The sequence below is a fragment of the Manis pentadactyla genome, chromosome 19 (genome assembly GCF_030020395.1).
Source record: "Manis pentadactyla isolate mManPen7 chromosome 19, mManPen7.hap1, whole genome shotgun sequence".
Lineage (NCBI taxonomy): Eukaryota > Metazoa > Chordata > Mammalia > Pholidota > Manidae > Manis > Manis pentadactyla.
The window spans coordinates 24,634,405-24,656,542 of record NC_080037.1 but is presented as its reverse complement, the minus strand read 5'-3'; the positions used below and the strand labels follow the sequence as shown (position 1 = coordinate 24,656,542).

Below are 22,138 nucleotides of genomic sequence, written 5' to 3'. Positions count from 1 at the left end.
TATAAATACAGGTTCACATTTATAAGTTTTATTTTTTTCCCAACTTACTATATATAAATGTCTACTAACCTACTGTTAGATATTCAGGTTGTTTCTAGTTCTTTATTATAAACAGCATAGTAACTCTTCTTGTACATAGTATCTTTAATGCCAGAGTGGGCACATAACAGATGTTTTCTGAACAAAGCAAATGAAGTCATAGAATGCTATGAATGCCTAAAGTCACATACTTAGTTGATTCAACTATTTTGTTTTTTGTTTTTTAAACCACTGTGTTTTTCAGGTAGTCTAAAGGCTTCTCTAGCTCTCACTTGAAAATAATTTAGAATATCAGTAAGTGTCTAGACTTTGGAAACGTGTGTTTTAATTAGTTTTTTGGCATATACTAGCCGTAGTAAATTTAGGCAAGTCACTTAACATCCCTAAACCTCTTCTGTGTAATACTTGTCTCGCAGTGATTAGAGAAAATGCATTTAAAGCACTTGACACAAAAAAGGCACTGGTGAATATGGCTGTCTTTTGTGTTGTGATAATAATACTGCTAACACTTAGTGAACACTTAGTGTGCCAGACACCCTATTAAATGTATCTCCTGTATAATAAGTTATTTTATGAGATGACAAATTATCTCATTTATTCCTTACAACTCAATGAGTATGGGGAATAGAAAGGTTAAATGGTTTGTAGAGCTAGCAAATGGAGTAGCCAGGATTCAAACCCTGGCAGTTTGGAAGCCAGTTTTATGCTACATATTAGAGCAAGATTTCTCAACTTTAGTACTGTTGGCACTTTGGGCCAGATAATATTTTGTTGGTGATGGCTGTTCTTTGCAATGTGGATGTTTAGCATCTCTGGCCTCTACCCCTAGATGTCAACCCCCCGCAGGTGACAGTAGTTACAGTAAAGTAGTCTCTGGACATTGTGTAATATTCTCTGGGGGGCAAAAACCATCACCCTGGCCGAGACCCATTATCATAGAGGAAGAGCATGTTTGGGGAAATATGAGGTAGTTGAAAATAAAATGAAATAAAAAAAATAAAGACAATATAGAATTGGGCTTTAAGAAAAGGGTCAAAGGTAAATATGTGATATGAATGTTACTAAGTGGTAGTTATTATTGTTACTGAAGGAAGTGTACAGTAAGAAAAAAAGAGGGCCAAGGTCAGCAGTTGAGTGAAAAGAGTGGATGAAGAAGAGCCAGAGATTTGACAGACACTGAGAAGTCTTGGGATGTTGTTTCAGTGGAAATAAACTCTTGAAATTTCTAGAAGTTATAAAATTAATATATTCCCTTTATAAATAATTAGGAAATAGTAAAGGAAGTTAAAGAATTTGGCTGTAAGTTTTATCAGTTTTACCATTTGTCATATCTCATTGCCCCCAAATGTGCATTTTATTTAGTCAATATTTAATGGGGAAGGAAAAACATGAAATATTTCATTTTCTGAAGAAATAATTGCTTATTTCAGGTTGCCGAGGAGCCCAAGTAGAAGAAATTTGGAGTTTAGAGCCTGAGAATTTTGAAAAATTGAAGTAAGTATAATGTAGCTGTGTTAAAAATGTGTCTATACTTAAGCAAACTTTATTTTACTTGAACTACTTTTAGACTGAAAACATTAACTACTTTAAGTCTTTTTTTAATCCTGTGAGATAAGTATTATTATACGCATTTTATAACCAAGAACCTGAGGCTCATAGCTAAGTAACTTGCAAGGTATTAAAAACTAAATCTTTGTAATTTCATATCAACAAAATACTGATTTTTTACAACATTATTTGTAGAGCAACAGGTTTAGAACATATTTTAACATAAAAAACCTGAATAATAGGTCAGTCTACAAAAGCGCATTTAATAGATAATGTATATTAATAGTAATTCAGAGCTTCTCTGTACATTGCTTCTTGGGGAGGTTATAGTTCAGATTACAAGGGAGATGCCAGGAGGTACTTTATTCCTCCATCATTCTGACTAGAATCCCTTCTCTGAGACTCTCCTATCCCCAGCCTGCAGCCATCAAGCACCAAACACTGGCCTCAGATTGTAGATGGTGGGCTAGAGGAGTTCTCACTGGGAAGTTCCTGGAATGGGGACAAGGAATAGGCTATTAAAAGGGAAAATGGGGGCAAGGCTGAAAGATGGCGGCATGAGAGGTGAGACAGAGAACTCCTCCTAAAATCACATATGATATGAAAATATAGTCAGTACAACTAATCCTAATAGAGCAACAAGGAAATAAGGCTGTGCTGGACTACATACACCTGGAGAATAGAGCAGACCTCATGAAACAGGGTAACATACCAAAGCCTGATCTGGTGGGACCCAAGCCCTACCCCACCCCAGCACACTGGTGGGAGGAAGAGAAATGGAGCAGGGAGGGGGTGGAAGCTTAGAACTGCTGAACACCCAGGCCTGTTGATTTCAGCCATTTGTTGAGGACAGGGATCCACGAGTGGCTGCTCTGGGACAAACAAAAGGTGGGCTGTATGAGAGGCTTCCTAGCAGCTAGAGGACTGCTGAAGGGGTGGGAATTGCATGGAGCTTGCTGCTTGGGAGAAGGGATAGGCGGACAAGGTTGTCTGGGTGTGCTCTCCCCAGCAGGTTGGGAACATTGAGGAGTTTCAGGTACTCCATCCCCCTGACTGGCTACTCAGCTCCGAGACCCCCCACTATGATATGCAGCCTGCTGAACCTTCCTCCTGGCCTGGAAACACTGGCTCACAAAGAGGCAGTCCCTGCCCTGGCATCAGGCCAGCAAGAGGGAGGCCCCGCCTATGGTAGCTACAAATGCAAAACACAGAGGCTTACACCTGTGTACTTGACTCACTGGTTCTGAAAGTGGAGAAAGGCACTACAGCTGGGAAGTAGGAAACAGCTCTCCCCCCAGGCACCAGCACCCCTCCCCTGTGACCCCTGACATCACTCCAGGGGCTGAGCAGCTCCAGAGAATAGAGCTTCTGGGCAATAGAGGGTGCCACATACAAATAATGAAACTTCAAAGAAACCTGGTTCAAACCAAAATCTCACAAATACCAGAAAGGGGGCCAAGTGAAACTGAATTTACCAATCTTCTTGAAAGAGAGTTCAAAATAAAAATCATAAATATGCTCACGGAGGTACAGAAAAATATTCAAGAATTCAGGGACTAATTTAGGATGGAAATTCAATCATTAAGAAATTCCATATATGAAATGAAACATAAAATGTAGGGATTTAAAAGCAGATTAGATGTAGTAGGAGAGAAGGTGAATGGAATAGAAATTAGAGAAGAGGAATACAAAGAAGCTGAGGCACACAGAGAAAAAAGGATCTCAAGGAGTGAAAGAATATTGAGAGAACTGTGTGACCAACCCAAATGGAAAAATATACTCATTATATGAGTACCAGAAGAAAAAGAGAGAGAAAAAGAAATAGAAAGTGTCTTTGAGGAGGTAATCACTGAAAACTTCCCCAATCTGGGGAAGGAGATAGTCTCTCAGGCCATGGAGGTACACAGATCTCACAACACAAGGGACCCAAGGAAGACAACCACAAGACATATAATAACTAAAATGGCAAAGATCAAGGATAAGGACAGACATTTAAAAGCAGCTAGAGAGAAAAAAAAGATCACATTCAAAGGAAAATCCATCGGGCTATCATCAGATTCTCAACAGAAACCTTACAGACCAGAAGGGAGTGGCATAATATATTTAATGCAATGAAATAGAAGGGTCTTGAACCAAGAATACTCTAGTCGGCAACATTATCATTAAATTTGGAAGGAGGAATTAAACAATTCAGATAAGCAAAAGCTGAGAGAATTTACCTCCCACATACCGTCTCTACAGTGAATTTTGGAGGGACTGCTATAGATGAAAGTGTTCCTAAGGCTAAATAGCTGTCAGCAGGGGAAATAAACCCACAGTAAAGAAAGAAGACAATTAATTACTAAGCAGATGCAAAATCAAATCAACTACCTCCAAACTCAATCAAGGGATAGACAAAGAGTACAGAATATGATACCTAATATATAAAGAATGGAGGAAAGAAAACCCTTTAGGTTGTGTTTGTAATAGCATACTAAGTGAGTTAAATTAGACTGTTAGATGGTAAGGGAATTACCCTTGATCCTTTGGTAACCACGAATCTAAAGACTACAGTGGCAATAAGTACATACCTATCGATAATCACCCTAAATGCAAAGGGTCTGAATGCACCAATCAAAAGACATGGGGTCACTGAATAGTTAAAAAAACAAGACCTGTCTATATGGTGCCTAGAAGAGACTCACTTCAAACCCAAAGAAATACACAGACTGAAAGTAACGGGCCAGAGAAAAGATATTTCATGCAACTAATAGAGAAAAGCGGGAGTTGCAGTACTTGTATTAGACAAAATAGACTTGAAAACAAAGAAAGTCACAAGAGACAAAGAAGGACATTACATAATGATAAAGGGGTCAGTCCAATGAGAGGATATAACCATTATAAATATCTATGCACCCAACACAGGATCACCTGCATATGTGAAACAAATACTAACAGAATTAAAGGGGTAAATAGAATGCAATGCATTCATTTTAGGAGACTTCAACATACCACTCACTCAGAAGGACAGTCAGCCAGACAGAAAATAAGTAAAGAGACAGAGGCATTGAACAACGTACTAGAACAGATGGACCTAGTGGACATCTACAGAACACTCCATCCAAAAGCAACAGGATACACATTCTTCTCAAGTGCACATGGAACATTTTCAAGAATAGGTCATATACTAAGCCATAAAAAGAGCCTCAGTAAATTAAAAAAGATTGAAATTGTACCAATCAGCTTCTCAGACCACAAAGGTATGAAACTAGAAATAAATTACACAAAGAAGATGAAAAAGCCCACAAACACCTGGAGGCTTAATAAAATACTCCTAAATAACCAGTGGATCAATGACCAAATAAAAACAGATCAAGAAATATAGAGAGACAAATGATGACAGTAATTCAACACTGCAAAATCTGTGGGATGCAGTGAAGGCCATGCTAAGATGGAGGTATATTGCAGTAAAGGCCTACCTCAGGAAAGAAGAACAATCCCATATGAACAGTCTAAACTAACAATTAACAAAGTGAGAAAAGGAAGAACAAATGAGGCCCAATGTAAGTAGGAGTGATGTTAAAATTTAGAGAAGAAATAAAATCAAGAAGTATAAAACAATAGAAAGAATCAGTGAAAGCAGGAGCTGGTTCTTTGAGAAAATAAACAAAATAGATAAACCCATAGCCAGACTTAGCAAGACAAAAGAGAGTGTACACACACATCAACAGAATCAGAAATGAGAAAGGAAAAATCATTACAGACACTGCAGAAATACAAAGAATTATGAGAGACTACAATGAAAAATTATATGCTAACAAACTGGATAACCTAGAAGAAATGGACACCTTTCTAGAGAAATACAACCTTCCAAGGCTGACCCAGGAAGAAATGGAAAATCTGAACAGAACAATTAGCAGCAATTGAACTGGTTAATCAAAAAGCTACCTAAGAATAAAACTCCTAGAAGACCTAATATCCATCCTCCTTATGTTTTCCAAAAAATAGAAGAGGGAATACTACCAAACTCATTCTCCAAGGCCAGCATCACTCTAATACCAAAACCAGGCAAAGCCACCATAAAAAAAGAAAATTACAGACCAATGTCTCAGATGAACATAGATGCAAAAATATTCGACAAAATATTAACAAACCAAATTCAAAAATACATATAAAAGATCATCCATCATGATTAAGTAGGATTTATTCTGGGGATGCAAGGGTGGTACAACATTTCAAAAATCCATCAACATCATCCACCACATCAACAAATAGAAGGACAAAAACCACATGATCATCTCCATAGATGCTGAAAAAGCATTCGACAAAATTCAACATCCATTCATGATAAAAACTCTCAACAAAATGGGTATAGAGGGCAAGTACCTCACCATAATAAAGGCCATATATGACAGACCCACAGCCAACATCATACTTAACATTGAGAAACAAAGCTTTTCCTTTAAGATCGGGAATAAGACAAGGATGCGCACTCTCCATACTTTTATTCAACATAGTTCTGGAGGTCCTTGCCACAGCAATCATACAGCACAAATATATAAAAGGCATCCAGATTGGTAAGAAAGAAGTTAAACTGTCACTGTTTGCAGATGACATGATACTGTATGTAATAAACCCTAAAGAATCCACTCCCAAACTACTAGATCTACTATCTGAACTCAGCAAAGTTGCAGGATGCAAAATTAATACATATAAATCTGTGGCATTCCTATACACTAACGATGAACTGGCAGAAAGAGAAATCAGGAAAACAATTTCATTCACAATTGCATCAAAAAATAAAATACCTAGGAATAAACCTAATCAAGGAAGTAAAAGACATACTGTAAAAACTACAAGATACTCATGAGAGAAATTAAAGAAGGTACAAATAAATGGAAATACATCCTGTGCTCATGGATAGGAACAATATTGTCAAAATGGCTATCCTGCCTAAAGCAATCTACAGATTCAGTGCAATCCCTATCAAAATACTAACAGCAGTCTTCAACAAAGTAGGGCAAATAGTTCTAAAATTCATGTGAAACCACAAAAGACCCCAAATAGCCAAAGCAATACTGAGAAGGAAGAATAAAGCTGGGGGGATTACACTCCCTGACTTCAAACTCTACTACAAAGCCACAGTAATCAAGACAATTTGGTACTGGTACAATAACAGACTTATAGACCAATGGAGCAGACTAGAGAGCCTAGATATTAACCCAAGCATATATGGTCAATTAATATATGATAAAAGAGCCATGGATATACAATGGGGAAATGAAAGCCTCATCAACAGCTGGTGTTGGCAAAACTGGACAACTACATGCAAGAGAATGAAACTGGATTATTGCCTCTCTCCATACACTAAAATAATCTCGAAATAGATCAGAGACCTGTATGTAAGCCATGAAACCATAAAACTCTTAGAAGACAACATAGGCAAAAATCTCCTGAATATAAACATGAGCAACTTTTTCCTGAATGCGTCTCCTTGAGTGAGGGAAACAAAAGCAAAAATGAACACATGGGACTACATCAGACCAGAAAGCTTCTGTACAGCAAAGGACACCATCAACAGAACAAAAAGGCATCCTATAGTATGGGAGAATATATTTGTAAACAGCATAGGGGTTAGCGATAAGGGGTTAACATCTAAGATATATAACGAACTCACATGCCTCAATACCCAAAAAGCAAATAACCCAATTAGAAATGGTCAGAGGATAGAAGAGACAGTTCTACAAAGTAGAAATTCAGATGGCCCACAGGCACATGAAAAGATGCTCCATGTCAATAATTATCAGGGAAATGCAAATAAAAACCACAATGAGATATCACCTCACACCAGTTAGATTGGCCAGTATCGAAAAGACTAAGAACAACAAATGCTGGCAAAGATGCGGAGAAAGGGGATCCCTTCCCCACTGCTGGTGGGAATGTAAGGTAGTTCAACCATTGTGGAAATCAATATGGAGTTTCTTCAAAAAACTGAAAATAGAAGTACCATTTGACCCGGGAATTACACTCTTAGGCATTTACCCAAAGAATATAATTTCTCAGATTCAAAAAGATATATGCACCCCTATGTTTATTGCAGCACTATTTACAATAGCAAGATATGGAGGCAACCTAATTATCCATCAGTAGATGAATGGGTAAAGAAGAGGTGGTACATTTACACAATGGAATACTATTCAGCCATAAGAAAGAAAAAATCATACCATTTGCACCAACATGGATGGAGCTGGAAGATATTATGCTCAGTGAAATAAGCCAGGTGGAGAAAAACAAGTACCAATGATTTCCCTCATTTGTGGAGTATAACAACAAAGCAAAACTGAAAAACCAAAATAGCAGCAGACTCACAGATTCCAAGAAGGGACTAGCAGTTACCAAACAGGAGGGTTATTTTTGGTTGTGTGGGGAGGGAGGGATAAGGAGATTGAGGTGAATTATAATTGGCATACATGGTGTGGGGAGGGTCATGAGGAAGACAGTGTAGCACAGAGAAGACAAGTGACTGGCATTTTATACACTGATGGACAGTGACTGCAATGGACTATGTGGGGGGACTTGATAATATAGGTGAATGTAGTAACCACATTGTTTTTTCATGTGAAAACTTCATAAGAGTGTATATCAATAATACCTTAATAAAAAAAGCCTCTATAACATTCAATAACGTGCATTATTATTTAAAAAAAAGAAAGGAAGATACCATTTTAGGACTCAAAACAGTTTCTGAAAAACATACTGGGGTTTTCTTTCCAAATATCCATGTTCTTTGTGTAGAAAATTCAAAATCATCGAGAGTTAATCACTATTAACCCCTGTCTACACAATTGTCCAGCATTTTAACCAGATGTACTCTGTTTCAAATTCTTTTCAAAATTGGACCTATTCTATTCATAGTACTTTTTAAACCGCATATTTCTATTTCAGCATATATCTTGTTCTCTTACGTGACATACTCTTGGAAAGCACTTTAAATAATGAAAACAAAAGATACACTGTCAAAAAAAGTTGAAGTATATGAAGGAGTATGAAATAAAAACTGTGTTGCCTTAAAAAAAAATGGCTATTCTGCCTAAAGCAATCTACAGATTCAATGCAATCCTTATCAAAATACCAACAGCATTGTTCAACGAACTAAAGTGAATAGTTCTAAAATTCATATGGAACCACAAAGACCCTGAATAGCCAAAGCAAGCCTGAGAAGGAAGAATACAGTGGGGGGCAGGGGGATTATGCTCCCCGACTTCAAACTCTATTACAAAGTCATGGTAGTCAAGATAATTTGGTACTGGCACAAGAACAGACCCATAGACCAATGGAACAGACTAGAGAGCCCAGATATCAACCCAAGTGTATATGGTCAGTTAATATACAATAAAGGAGCCATGGATATTATGCTCAGTGACATAAGTCAGGCGGAGAAAGACAAACACCAAATGATTTCCCTCATTTGTGGAGTATAAGAACAAATAAAAAACCGAAGGAACAAAACAGCAGCAGAATCACAGACTCCAAGAAGGGACTAGTGGTTACCAAAGGGGAGGGGTGAGGGAGGGCTGGTGAGGAGAGAGGGAGAAGGGGATTGTGGGGTATCATGATTGGTGCCCATGGTGTGTGTGGGGTCACGGGGAAGACTGTAGCTCAGAGAAGACAAATAGGGACTCTGGCATCTTACAGCACTGATGGACAGTGACTGCAAGGGGGTATGGGGAGGGATTCGATAATAAGGGTGAATGTAATACCCACATTGATTTTCTTGTGAAACCTTCATAAGAGTGTATATCAGTGATACCTTAGTTAAAAAAGGGGGGTGGCAAATGGGACCTGTAAGGATATCGCTACTGTGTTTAATAGGAAGGAGATAGTTTGCTTCCCCTTACTTCCCCTTGTCCACCAAAAGTACCTTCTTTCAGACTGGATAAGAGGTCAGTTCTTCTTAACCTATCCGGAAAGCTTAATTAAAGATGCATCATTTATTTGAACTATCTTTAAAAGATAAGAGAGATTTTTGTTGCACAGACAGCAGTTGTGAAACATACATTGGAGAGAATCCTAAAGTGACAATTTAATTTTTCATGAGGAACAACAGTTACTTTTGAAAAGTAAAGGACTTACTTATGTATGAGATTATAGCATCCATTTATACTGTAGTTTGACATTTGTTCATGAACCTAACAATTATATGAAGGTGACTTCCTATATTTCATAATATTTATACTATCAACCAGGATGTAACATGTAAACATCCTAAATGAATTTTATTCATATGTATTGAAATTTAATTAGGGTTAGCTTCTTCTATTTTTCTGTGTTCTTATTTTCTATTTTTAAGTGAGGTGATAAAAGGTAGAAATGAATAACCCACAGATTTGAGAATAAACTTTTTGTCTTAATTCTGTTTTAACTGATGGAATTTAAGTTTTATTAGCTTTGTCTTGGGCAACATTCCAGGGACTATGAATAGCAATAGAAATCTTTTTAAAATGTCTCAGATTTACTTCATTTGCATTGTATATATCAAGGAGATGACTAAAATTTAACACATTAGTAGTGTGTTATGAAAGAAGCAAGGCTTGGTGTCACTAATTTGTATTTTATTTTGTAGGCCAGTTCATGGATTAATTTTTCTTTTCAAGTGGCAGCCAGGAGAAGAACCAGCAGGCTCTGTGGTTCAGGACTCCAGACTTGACACGATATTTTTTGCCAAGCAGGTATGGTCTGTGGGTACTCTGAAGTCTTGAGAGCAATCCTCTTCATAAACAGGACTGTATTCCACCTATCTGTAGTGTAGCAGTCCTTGAACTTTTTTTTGTCTTAGGGCCCTGAAATTCTTAAAAATTATTGAGATCCCCAAAGAGCTTCTATTTATATGGGTTATACCTATCGGTATTTATCATCTTAGATATTAAGACATATGTAAAAAATACTTACTGATTTAAAAAGCAGTAAATTCGTTACATGTTAACATAAATATTTCTTAGGGAAAAAATTATATTCACCAAAACCCCGCAAAATTTTAAGAGTGCATTGTTTTACATTTGCACACATATGATATCTGCTTAATAATAGTTGCTGAATTCTCATATCTGCTTCTTTATTCCATCTTGTTGCAGTGTTTTTGATTTTGATTTGTTTTGTTTTGGATTGAAGTATAAAGAAAATTTAGTCTCACACATATGTATAGTTGGAAAGGGAGGAATATTTTAATATCTTTTTCAGGGAATTATGGATATTGTTTTATATATCAAACTCCAGTAATATTGCCTTATTAAAAGTTAGTTGCCATGTGAAATCTGAAACCATATCAATTCACTTTGTACTTTGTTCCATTAAAATCCTTTGGTTTATCTTGCTCTTTGAATGGATAATTTACTCATATGGCTTCTGATAATATTTTGAATTAGTCATTTTGAAAATTCACTGTCATGCAAATCTTCTGAATGTGGACACATTGGATATATATACATTATAAACAAGTCACATTTGTTAATACCACCATCTGTATCATCAAAAGTTGTTAAGTATCATGAAACTTTAAAACTCACAGTGGAGGATCTGAGTCCTAACAAAACTTGGATTTTCACTTGAAAGTTCACATTTTATCAGGTGTTTTCCTTGAAGTGACAGACTCATTTCACTAATTTTCAAGAAAGTGTCTTGAAATACCCTTGTCTGAACAACCATATTTCTCTGCTGTTTGTTCTGTGAAGTAAAAATGATGTTCCAAGAAAAAAGCAGGCAACTTAACTCACAACTCAAATGACTGCAACAGAGCTTTTCCTTGAAATGACTAGCAAATTTTGTTTTTGCAGCAGAAGAATGTTATTTATTTCATTCAGTAGAATATTAAAGAGTTGTGTTTCAAGGTCAAATTTTAATAAAAATAACTTTTACTGCTTACCAACAGACATCCTTCAGTAAAACTGTCTTTTTTGTTTTGTTGAATTTTTTTTTTTTAGCTATGTGTGTATGTCAGTGAAACAATTTAATGCCACTGCCTAGATTTGTGCTAAAGTTCTGGCAATTTTACCCACCATTGCTGTTGTACTGTTAACGCACATGTGAAAGCAGGGAAAAAGGCATAAGCTGTCTTGGAATTATTATGGAAACAATTTTGAGCTCTCAGACCCCTTGAAACAGTCTTAGAAATTCCCAGCAGTATATGGACCACACATTGTGAACTGCTGCTCTAATATACAACAAAACATTTAACATTATTAGATGTCTCTGTGTATCTGGCTAATTGTTTAGACGGGCTGATAAAGAGGATGATAAATGAGGCTTGATTAACATTTAATGTCAAAACTGTGTATGATTGCATTTGTTTCAAAAATGCACTTATTTCTGAGACTCAAAAAACTGCTTAGGATAATCTACTTAGCCTTTAGAAAGATGAAAAAATAAAACTGCTTATTTTTGTCATTGCCCTTTCAATCAAGCCTTTGCTATTCCACTTAGTAACTTGCTTTCCCTTTCTCTCTTGTTTTATTACTTCTTTCCATTTCCCTCAAACTTTTAAAAATTGAGTGTTTTTAGAGAAAGGAGAACTTTCTTGCTTTTACTTTAAGGGTTAGAAAAACATTATTTTATTGTGTAGTGTCATTTTTTTCCGATAGCAGAACGCAAATATATAGTGAGGAGAGTGGATATCCTTGTAATCCCACACCCATCTCTACTAATCACTTTTAACAGTTTGACTCATTCACTTAATCAACAAGTAGTTATTACACACCCACGTTGTGCTATGCATTGTTTTAGGTATGGGGGTATATGGTTAACAAGACAAGCATGTCTCTTCTAATTAATAACAACTGTAAGTTGATAATACCAGTAGTAGCCAATATTTCCCATTTTTGTGTGCCAGGTATTGTTCTTTGCTTATATTATTTAATCCTGACAACAACCCTGTGAGATTGTTATCCTCATTTCACAGATGAAGAAACTGAGACCTGGAAAAAATTATTTGCCTGAGGTCACCAGCTAATATGTGGTGGACCCAGGATTTAAAGCCAGATCTAAAGCCCAGGTTTGTGATTCCACATTCCATCCTACCACCCACATTTTCTATTCATATGCTAATATACCTTCCTATAATTTTCTTTACTAAAGTTAGATTATTCAAAATACTGTACATCTTTTTTCATTCAGTGATAAAAGTTTGACTTTGTCTCATTTCAGTACATAAGACAGTATTAGCTAACATTTATTGAAGACTTATTAGGTACTTTTATATACTTTATTTTTTATTATTTATTTATTTGTAGTAGCTGATCCTCACAACCCTATGTGGTTTTACAGGTTCCTCCTCATTTGACAGATGTGCAGACTGAGCCCCAGAGAGGTCATAAAACTTGCCCATGTCATGCAGAACTAGAGAACAAACCAGGCATTGTAGCTCTGAAGTTCGTGCTTACAACTATATCACCGCACCGTTTCTTTTAAAACTTTTATTATCATTTATTTAACTGATCTCTTAATGATGAACATTTGAATTTCTAATTTCATACAAGTCATTCATTTATATATTGGAATATTTGTGTATTTAGTGTCACTTTACTACAGTAGTTATAATTTTAAAACTATAGTTTGTGATTATCAAGATCTAGGTAGTAGAGAAAAGGTAGGGGACAAATAGTTTTAAAAATCCCTTACATGATTTTTCTTCCTTAAAAGAAAGTTTGTTATTAAGGTATGTAAGAACATATACTCATTATATAAAATGTAAGCATTACAAATATATGATGTAGAAAATAAAGTCCCTTATATTCCTGGCTACAGAGATAACTGCTCAAGATGATTTACATTCTTCCAAATTTTTCTGTGTGTGTATATATGTATATTATATTTCTTCCACACAAAACTGTAAACCCAGTAGTCAGGGATTTTGTTTTTATGTACTGTCCCTGGCACATAGTAGGTGTCCAATAAATGTAGATCAACGTCTTCATCTCTAAGAATATTACAGTTAAACAACACTAGAATTCACTAACACTAAGATACTAATGATGTATAATTTTTGGAGTCCCTTGATATTTTTCTTGTTCTATATTATATTTCTATCTTATTATAACTTAATGCTTTATTTGTATTATATTATTCCTGCCATATTTATTAATATGTCAGATTAGTGATTTCCCAATACTACTGTATTTTTTGTGCTATATTATGCCAGTAGTTCTTATTAAACTAACATCTGTAATTCCCCAGTAATACCTACCAGTCTTTTTAGTGTATGTCTCCTATGAGCCTATGCTAGAAACTTTATAGTAGATATTACATTAACATATTATCTTTGTTTCAAGGCTTTAAGAGCTTATAGTAATAATTTCCAGTCAGGGTCTCTGAACTCGTAGGAGTATTTTCAGATTAAATTTTAAAAAATTAACTAAAATCATGTTTATTTGTGATAAGGTTATACAGATTAACTATATAGTTGGTATTTATGGGTAAAATTGCATCAATTTATAGAGGTAATACTGGTTTTCTTATGGTAATCATAGACTCTAATTGGAGGTGTGGGTTTGTGTGGGTCATACTGATTAATAAAATATTAAGAAAAGAAATTGTCTTTTATTAATTAAAATTTGTGTATAAGGATCCAAGAATGAGATTTTGGTAATTTTTCTCTGTAGAGAATTGTTACCATTTCACTGATGAGAAAGCTAAGGTCTGACTAACTTAAGATCCTTGCTACGGTGGTATTGTGTTTAACTCCATCAGGGAAGAATGGTTGAGTGCCTACAATGTGCCCACATACTATGCTAGGTGCTTGAGGAATGACTGATCCCTGCCCTCAAGGGTGCTCAGGGTTTAGTGGAGCAGATTGGTATTAATCAGCAAAATGCAAAATTACTGTGGTGATAAGTGCTGCATGGAGTGAAATGAGAACCATATTGTGAAGTTTGGAAACAGTCTATATGACTACCCTCACGTTGAACACCAACTACAGAGGTCAGGGTCCCCAAAACCACTCTCACTTTTGACAGTTACAAATTTGGGGGAGTTCCAACACCACCCACGGTTTCTGTAATTTGCTATGAAAACTTACAGACTTGACCAAAACTGTTAGAGTTATGGTTTATTACAGTGAAAGGATACAGATTAAATTCATCCAAGGGAAAAGATGCATGGGGCAGAGTCCAGGAGAATTCCATGTGCAGAGCTTCCAAATGTCTTCTCTCAGGAGAGACACAGATGACACTAACTTTCCCGGCAGTGATGTTTGACAGTATGCACAGAGTATTGCCATCCAGGGAATCTCAACCAATTATTGGTATCCAGAGTTTTTACTGGGCATCTGCCCTGTAGACTTGGATGACCATGTTGTGACTGGCCTCAGTCTCCAGTCACTAGGGAGGCTGAGCTGATAATGTTGACCCAAAAGCCCACTCTAAGTTACAGAGTTAGACTGTGTGTGTGGTCTAAAGCCTCCAAGCAAGTAAAGACGGTCTTCAGATAAGTGGCTTTTCAAGAGCTTAGAGATCAACTTCCATGAGCTGAGGGCAAGGCTATGTCTCTGCGCAAGATTAGATTCTTTACTTCACACGTAAAAATGGGGCTTGACCTCTTTGGGGGATCTGAGAAAGCTTTTCTGAGTGACAATTCAGCTGAAATCTAAAGGTTATGTAGATATAAACTCAGGAAAAGAGGTTGAGGATCATCCCAGATTAACAATAACTTTATGGCAAAAGGAAGTAAGACTAGTAGAATGTGCTAAAAAAAAGGCCAGTGTAACTGGAGTATAGAGAGCAAGGGGGAGCTGGTATGAGATACGAAGCTGAAGAGGCCATATATTAGCTAGGATTAGGTACAGTTAGGTATAGAGAAACATGGTTTACAAGAAATAATTTTTCTCTTTGAAATGCAAGAACTGTTGGGATTGTAGGCTTTTTTGTTGTTGCTGTTATTCCTTTTTGTGTGGATTCTATTCCAAAGATTCCTTCAAGGTCCAAGATGGTGGTTGGAGTTTTAGCCATTTTACTCACTCCACATTTCAGACAGAAGATCAGGGATAGTACACTCCTCTCCCTCTGTGAACATTTTCTAAGTTCAAAGACCACATGCTTGCTTCTCTTTGGCTAGAACTCAGTCACATGGCTGTATTTAGTAGCAAAGGAGAGTGGGAAAGTTGTCTTCATTCTAGGTGGCCATGGACCCAGATAAAATTTGGGTACTCTATTAATATGGAAGAAGGAGAAGGTGGGTATTAGAGAATAATTATCAGCCTTCTTTCATACATGCAGACAGAGGTGAGTTCATTCAGTGTATTTTAGAGCATGGTTGAGACTTACGTGTATCTTAAGGGTAATAGAAAGTTACTGAAGTGTTTTGAGAAGGGTGACATGATCAGATTTTCATTTACAAGAGATCACTTTAGCTACACTGTGGGGAATGCATTTGAGGAGGAGAAAGTGGTTTGGGGTATAGATACCATTCGGGAGACCTTTGCAGAAGTCCATGAAAGAGTGGATAAAAGACTGGTAGAGATAGAAGTGAACAGATGTGAGTAATATTGCAGAGATAAAGTAATTAGCACCTTTATGTGTAATGGATTAGATGTGGGAATGAAGAAGGGAAGCATGTCAGTCAGTGATGAAGCCTTTGTTTTTTTCCTTTTTAAAAAAATCGATCTTCCGGTGGATTGGAATTATGATAATCATTTGTTAATGACACTCCTGGCCTCTTTTTATTTGCTTGTTTATATATTTATTTAAGAAATACAGTAAGCACCTAAGAATTTACCATCCCAATAAACTTCATTTATTATTTCCTTCTATCACACCCACTGTTCATCATAACTAACTTTCATCCTCCCTCCTTCCATCCAGTGTAACCTTCGTGTTGAATTCTGTATATCATTTTCTTGCTTTCCTTTTTATGTATTTTTTGTAATCCTAAAAAGGGTGTGTGTATATAAAATTTTAACTTGATAAAATACCATGTGCTGTGGAGTTTTAGGAGACTTACTTTTTTGACTTCATAGGATTCGTCGTAAATTTATCTTCATTTATTTTCTGTGCTGTGTAGTATCAATTGCATGAACATATGATAGTTAACTTACTCTTTGTAGGTTGGCATTTGACCTTTCTATTTGAGTTACTATGAATTGTGACTAAACATTTTTGTACATGTCTCCTGTAGTGTAGGTGCACATTTCTGGTATATGCCTAGGAGTAGAACAATGATTTCATCTGATACATAATTGTGCAACTTTAGGAGGAAATATCAAAATGATTTCTGAAGTAGATGCTCCAATTTACATTTCTACTAGCAATATCTGAGTTATTATGTAGGCACATCCTCTGTGCCCTTAGGATATGCAGTACTGTCAGGTCTTTTTAATTTTTGCCAAGCAGCTCGTTCTAAACTTGTTCTTAACCATTGTCTTCATTTACATCCCCCTGGTTACTATCATGTTGAAAGGGTCTTCATATGCTTAGTGGCCATATGTGTTTCTTCTTTGGAATTTCTGTTGAAGTTATTTTTTAGGGGGCGAATTGTGCTTTTCTTCTTGATTTATAAGAGTTGTTTATATATTGTTGATACTACTTCTTCAAGTTGGCACCTTATTGTTTTACCTTTTCTGGTTGTCTTTTAATGAATACAATTTTATATTTACAACCAATGCTATTTGTATCTTGTTTGAGACATTGTTATGTCTCTGAAGTCATAAAAGACATTTACCTATGTGTTTAAATTTTAATTTTTGACATCTATGTCCATTATTCACCAGGAGTTGGGTTTTTGGTACATTATGTGAAGTAGGCGTTCAGTTTTATCATTTTCCATATGGGTCACCATTTTTTCTAACCTCATTTATTTATTGAACATTCATTGTTTTTCCCTATTTAATCTGACATGCCACCTCTTCTGTATACCAAAGTTGCATACCTATGTGTGTGTGTTTTCTGGACTGTACTCTGTTCCGCTGACCAATTTGTCTCTGTGCCAATACTATGCTGCCTTAATTCCTTTCACTTCTTCATAAGTTCTGATATTTAATAGGTCATGTCTGCCTCCCCCTCCCAGCTCTTTTTCAGAAATAACCTTGCCATTCTTGGACCTTATGCTCGTCATTTAAATTTCACACTCACCTAATCAAGTTATTTGAAAGATTCTGTTGGAATTTTGACTGGAATAGCATCGAATATATATGTCAATTTGGGGAAAACTTTTGTCTTTGTGATATTAAGTCATGAACATAGTATGTATATTTATTTAGATTTTCATTTTTAATGTGGTACATAATTTTCTCTGTAGTGGTCTTTTTTTGTCATAATTCCTGAGTGTTTCTGTTGTAATTGTAAATTGTCTTCTCTTCAGTTACATTTTCTAAGTGCTTGTTACTAGTATAGAAAAATGCAGTTCACTTTTATGTTTTAATATTATATTTATCCATCTTGCTAAATAAACTCTTCTATTATCTCTAGTATTTATTGTTGGGCTTTTTTGGGGAGAGGTTCTATCTAAATTACTATATCAAATAATAAGTTTTATTTCTTCCTTTCAAATCCTCATGCCTCTAATTTTTTTTTTCTTGTCTTACTGCCTAGCTAAGGCATCCAATAAAAAATCTTGTAATTTTAAAGGGAATGTTTTTATCATTTCCCATTTTGGATGATGTTTACTCTTTTTTTTTTTCTTTAAAAATGTTCTTTTTCAGGTAAGGGTGTTGCCTTATTAATTTAGTAACTGTCTTTATATGAAAAAATTTAAAGTGCTTTTCTGTATCTATTAAGATGATCATGTTTATTTTTCCTCTTTTAATAGGTTAATGCTATCATTTATGTTTATGAATTTTTCTACTATTAAATCATCCTCCGTATCCAGGATAAACTTAGTTGGTCATTATGAATTCTTTTCTTATGCATTGTTAGATTTAATTCAGTAGTATTTGCTTAGAGTTTTTGCATCTACATTTATGAATGAAATGGACCTCAGTGTTCCTTTCTCATAGGCTTTGACTAGTTTTAGTATTAGGGTAATGCTGACTTCATGGGTGAGTTGGAATTTCCTCTTATTTTATTGTCCTGAAAAATTTGTATAAAATTTAGATGGTCTGTTTCTTCAAATTTTGGTAGAATTGGCTTGTAAACCATGGGCCTGGTATTTTCTTTGTGAGTATATTTATTGTTTTATATATATATATATACATATATAGCTATAAATAGTTGTTTGTGGTATTTTAATCTGCTTTAGTTTAATAGTTAAACACTATTCAGGCTACTATTTCTTGACTTGGTTATTTTGATGGGCAGTTGTGTCTGGAGAGGTCTCTCTCTGCACACCAGGTGAAACAGCCTGGACAGGGGAGGCTTCTTGACTCTTCAACGAGAAAGAATTCTTGAGTAGAATGGAAGAATGTAGGTAAGGAAGGAATTCATTAAAGCGAGAGTAGCCAGGAATGGCATCTGCCTTGCAGGCAGAGAGAGCAAAGAAGCTATAGTAGGACAGAGAGTGAATACCTGTGCTAAAGTATAGAAAATAGAAATAATGAAGTAACAAAGATGCTTACCTCTGAAGAGTGCAGAGACAAAATGCAGTGAGGTGAGTAGTGAGAAGGCTTTATTGAAAAGTACACACTTGAGGAAAGGGAGTGCAGGCATCCTCAGAGAAGAGGTGCACTTAGAGGCTTAGGATTCTGTCTTATAAGGCTTTCAAGAGTGGGGCAAAGGGTGGGTGTGGGGATTGTTGAGCGTAGGCTTGACTTGTGGTCTCATGATGTCTCTCACATGTCTCTCTGGTGAGAGACAACATGTTACCATCCACAGTCAGTCCTCTAGATAATAATGTAAGATAAACCTAACACAAGGAAGCTATTGATCTGGTTACTCTCTAAGCCACTGGTTTCCCCCAAGCTCGGGGAACATATCAGTTAAAACTGCTTGCCCCTCCCTTAAGATTGGATGGGTTATTGTCTGCTTACCAAAGAATATGTTAGGAATCTTACCTCCTAACTCCCCAGTTTTTAAAATGGAATCTTAGCCTTCAGATGGAGTTCCTCCTGTTCTTACTACACTGTTTGTATCTTAGCATTTTTTATCATAGGCAGGAATAGTAATGATGATGCTTGTCCCATGTCCCTGCCCTATTTCAATTCTGTTAATATTTTTTTTGAAATTTCTCCATTTTAGCCTGTTTAGAAAATTGCTAATACAGTAATTACTAGGATTCCCTTATTTCTAATTTTTAAAATTTTTAGTTATATTCCTGACTCCTAGAATTCTGACTGGTATAATTTGTGTGATCGTGTGACTTGCATTAATCTATCACCCTTTATTATTTCATACTGGCATTAGGGTAGCAACCCAGCTGATCTTGTTTCTGTTTTCAGTCACCTTCAGTCCTTCCTGTAAATTGTGTGAAACTGAATCCTTTGAAGCATTACTTTTATCGTTATTTCCCTTTTAAGAAAGGGTGCAGTGCTAATTGTTCAAGGTCAGTGACTTGCAAGATAACAAATGAACCCCTGTTATGATTGTAACCATACTAATACAAATCAGTATGCTCACTGTCTCTTAAATATGTCATCTTAATTTGTTTCCTTTGTTCAGATCCCTCTCCCTTCCTTGAATGAATTTCCTTCTTTGTTCTCTAGGTCCTACCACGCTTTCAAAGCTCTACGCTAATTTCCCATTCATAACTTCTGAAACTCCAGACCAAGACGCTTTCTTCCATCATCATTATTTTGGTTTTCTATTCATCACTTTTTTCCTGTGTGTTTTCTTTTTAAATTCTTCAAGGCAGAAATTCTTCTCAAAATTTCTGTCTAAATTACTCTCTTTTTAGTGTCAGCTTCCCTTTGGGTACCCACAGGTTCATTCTCAATCTTTTTTTCTTAATAAATTAATTAACAAATAATAAAAATTTATTAATTTATTTTATATCTATGACTCCATGAAGATTGGCAATAACTAATAGTGCAATACTAAGCTATTTTAGTAGTATTCATCTGTGCATCTACCATGTTCTTTTGTCTAAATTATGAAAAGAAGTTCCTCTCTAACCCAGAGATTGCAAAGTCAAATGGTTGCAGAATCAGGTTGGCAACACCAATGTGTGAATCAGGTTGTGTGTAAAAAAGGGAATGGAAGAGCCCAAATGAAGTAAAGAATGTATGCCCTTGCAAAGGAACTCAAATCAGACTCTTAAGGTTGTGGGTCAGCCGTACTTGTGACCTTCTGGTGTAACGTAGTTTCTACTGTCAAACACTACTAACTGTATTTAAAAATATGTTAAAAGACAGAGCATATAATAGAACATTCTGTATAAATTGATTTAAAAAGTTGGGGACTGCAGATGTAATTTATACTGCGGATAGTTTTTTGTAACATGAGCTCAAGTTAGAGTTCTCCTAAAGAAATATACATAATGTGATTTTTATGTGAGTTTCATGAGGTCAAAGGACCAGATCTCTCTTGATCACCTGTCACAATCTCTGGCATTCAGTAGGTGCTCAGTAAATATTTGAATGAAGGGCCCTGCACTTTTTTTTTTTTTGTAATTCTTTATTATGTATAGCATAACCACCTGGTGGCGCTAAACTCATTTTAAAACCTTACTATATATTTTTACACCCATGCACACGGTCATTACTATCTTCACACACACACAAAATGAGTTGTGATAAATCATGGACAGTGTAAATCATTAATATTGAAAGAGAAATATCAGTACCCACAATTTTTTTATTTTTTGAAGAGAAAACAGCTTTAATGAAATACACAAAAAGCTGCACATATTTCATGTATACAATTTGATGAGTTTTGAAGGAGGTTTTTTTCTAATTCTGTGATGGATTATATTATATCTTTAATGTGTCATGTTCTTGAAAGAATGTGTGAATGAATGTATATTTTAACTTCTCTTGACTTCACTCCTGCTAACCATTCCCAGGTAATTTTATCCCCAATGGTTTTGGCCCAAGATAAGGGAGTACTATGTCTTACGAAATTTTAGTTAACCACCTGTATAAAGTCTCCTTTAATCATTAATATATTTCTTCCAAACTTACTAAAGAACTGTGATTCAGATCAAATACATGTTAAAAGGCATCAGCAGCATTACTAATTGGATTCTAGATCTTCTGTTACTTTTCCCTAATTCATCAATTATAAGATAGTTGAGTACAAAATATCAGAAGAGGAATTACAGAAGTGTTAAACTATTCATATTTTGGGGGTCATTATTACTAGGTAAAAGCTGCTCTTTAAAAATTTTTAGCAAATTGATACTGTCTTTGCTTTTATATTTTATAGGTAATTAATAATGCTTGTGCTACTCAAGCTATAGTAAGTGTGTTATTGAACTGTACCCATCAAGATGTCCATTTGGGAGAGACATTATCAGAGTTTAAAGAATTTTCACAAAGTTTTGATGCAGCTGTGAGTACAATCTTAATTCTTAAAATGCCTTATTTGTGATAATTCTTATTTTAATAGGCTACTTTAAAAAATTATTTTAGATGAAAGGTTTGGCACTGAGCAATTCAGATGTAATTCGACAAGTGCACAACAGTTTCGCCAGGTAAAGAGACTTTATGTTAAAAAAATAC

General features: G+C 35.6%; 1 protein-coding gene across 7 annotated transcripts in view; it reads left to right on the top strand.

Moving 5' to 3' along the window:
* Positions 1-22,138, top strand: part of UCHL5 (ubiquitin C-terminal hydrolase L5) — a 61,982-nt gene that overhangs the window by 8,711 nt on the left and 31,133 nt on the right. For all 7 annotated transcript variants that reach the window (XM_036919674.2, XM_036919673.2, XM_036919672.2 and 4 more), the window contains exons 2-5: positions 1,470-1,533; positions 10,190-10,295; positions 21,843-21,968; positions 22,049-22,110. In XM_036919674.2, the coding sequence (XP_036775569.1) occupies positions 1,470-1,533; positions 10,190-10,295; positions 21,843-21,968; positions 22,049-22,110 (358 nt within the window). The remainder of the gene's footprint in view (positions 1-1,469; positions 1,534-10,189; positions 10,296-21,842; positions 21,969-22,048; positions 22,111-22,138) is intronic.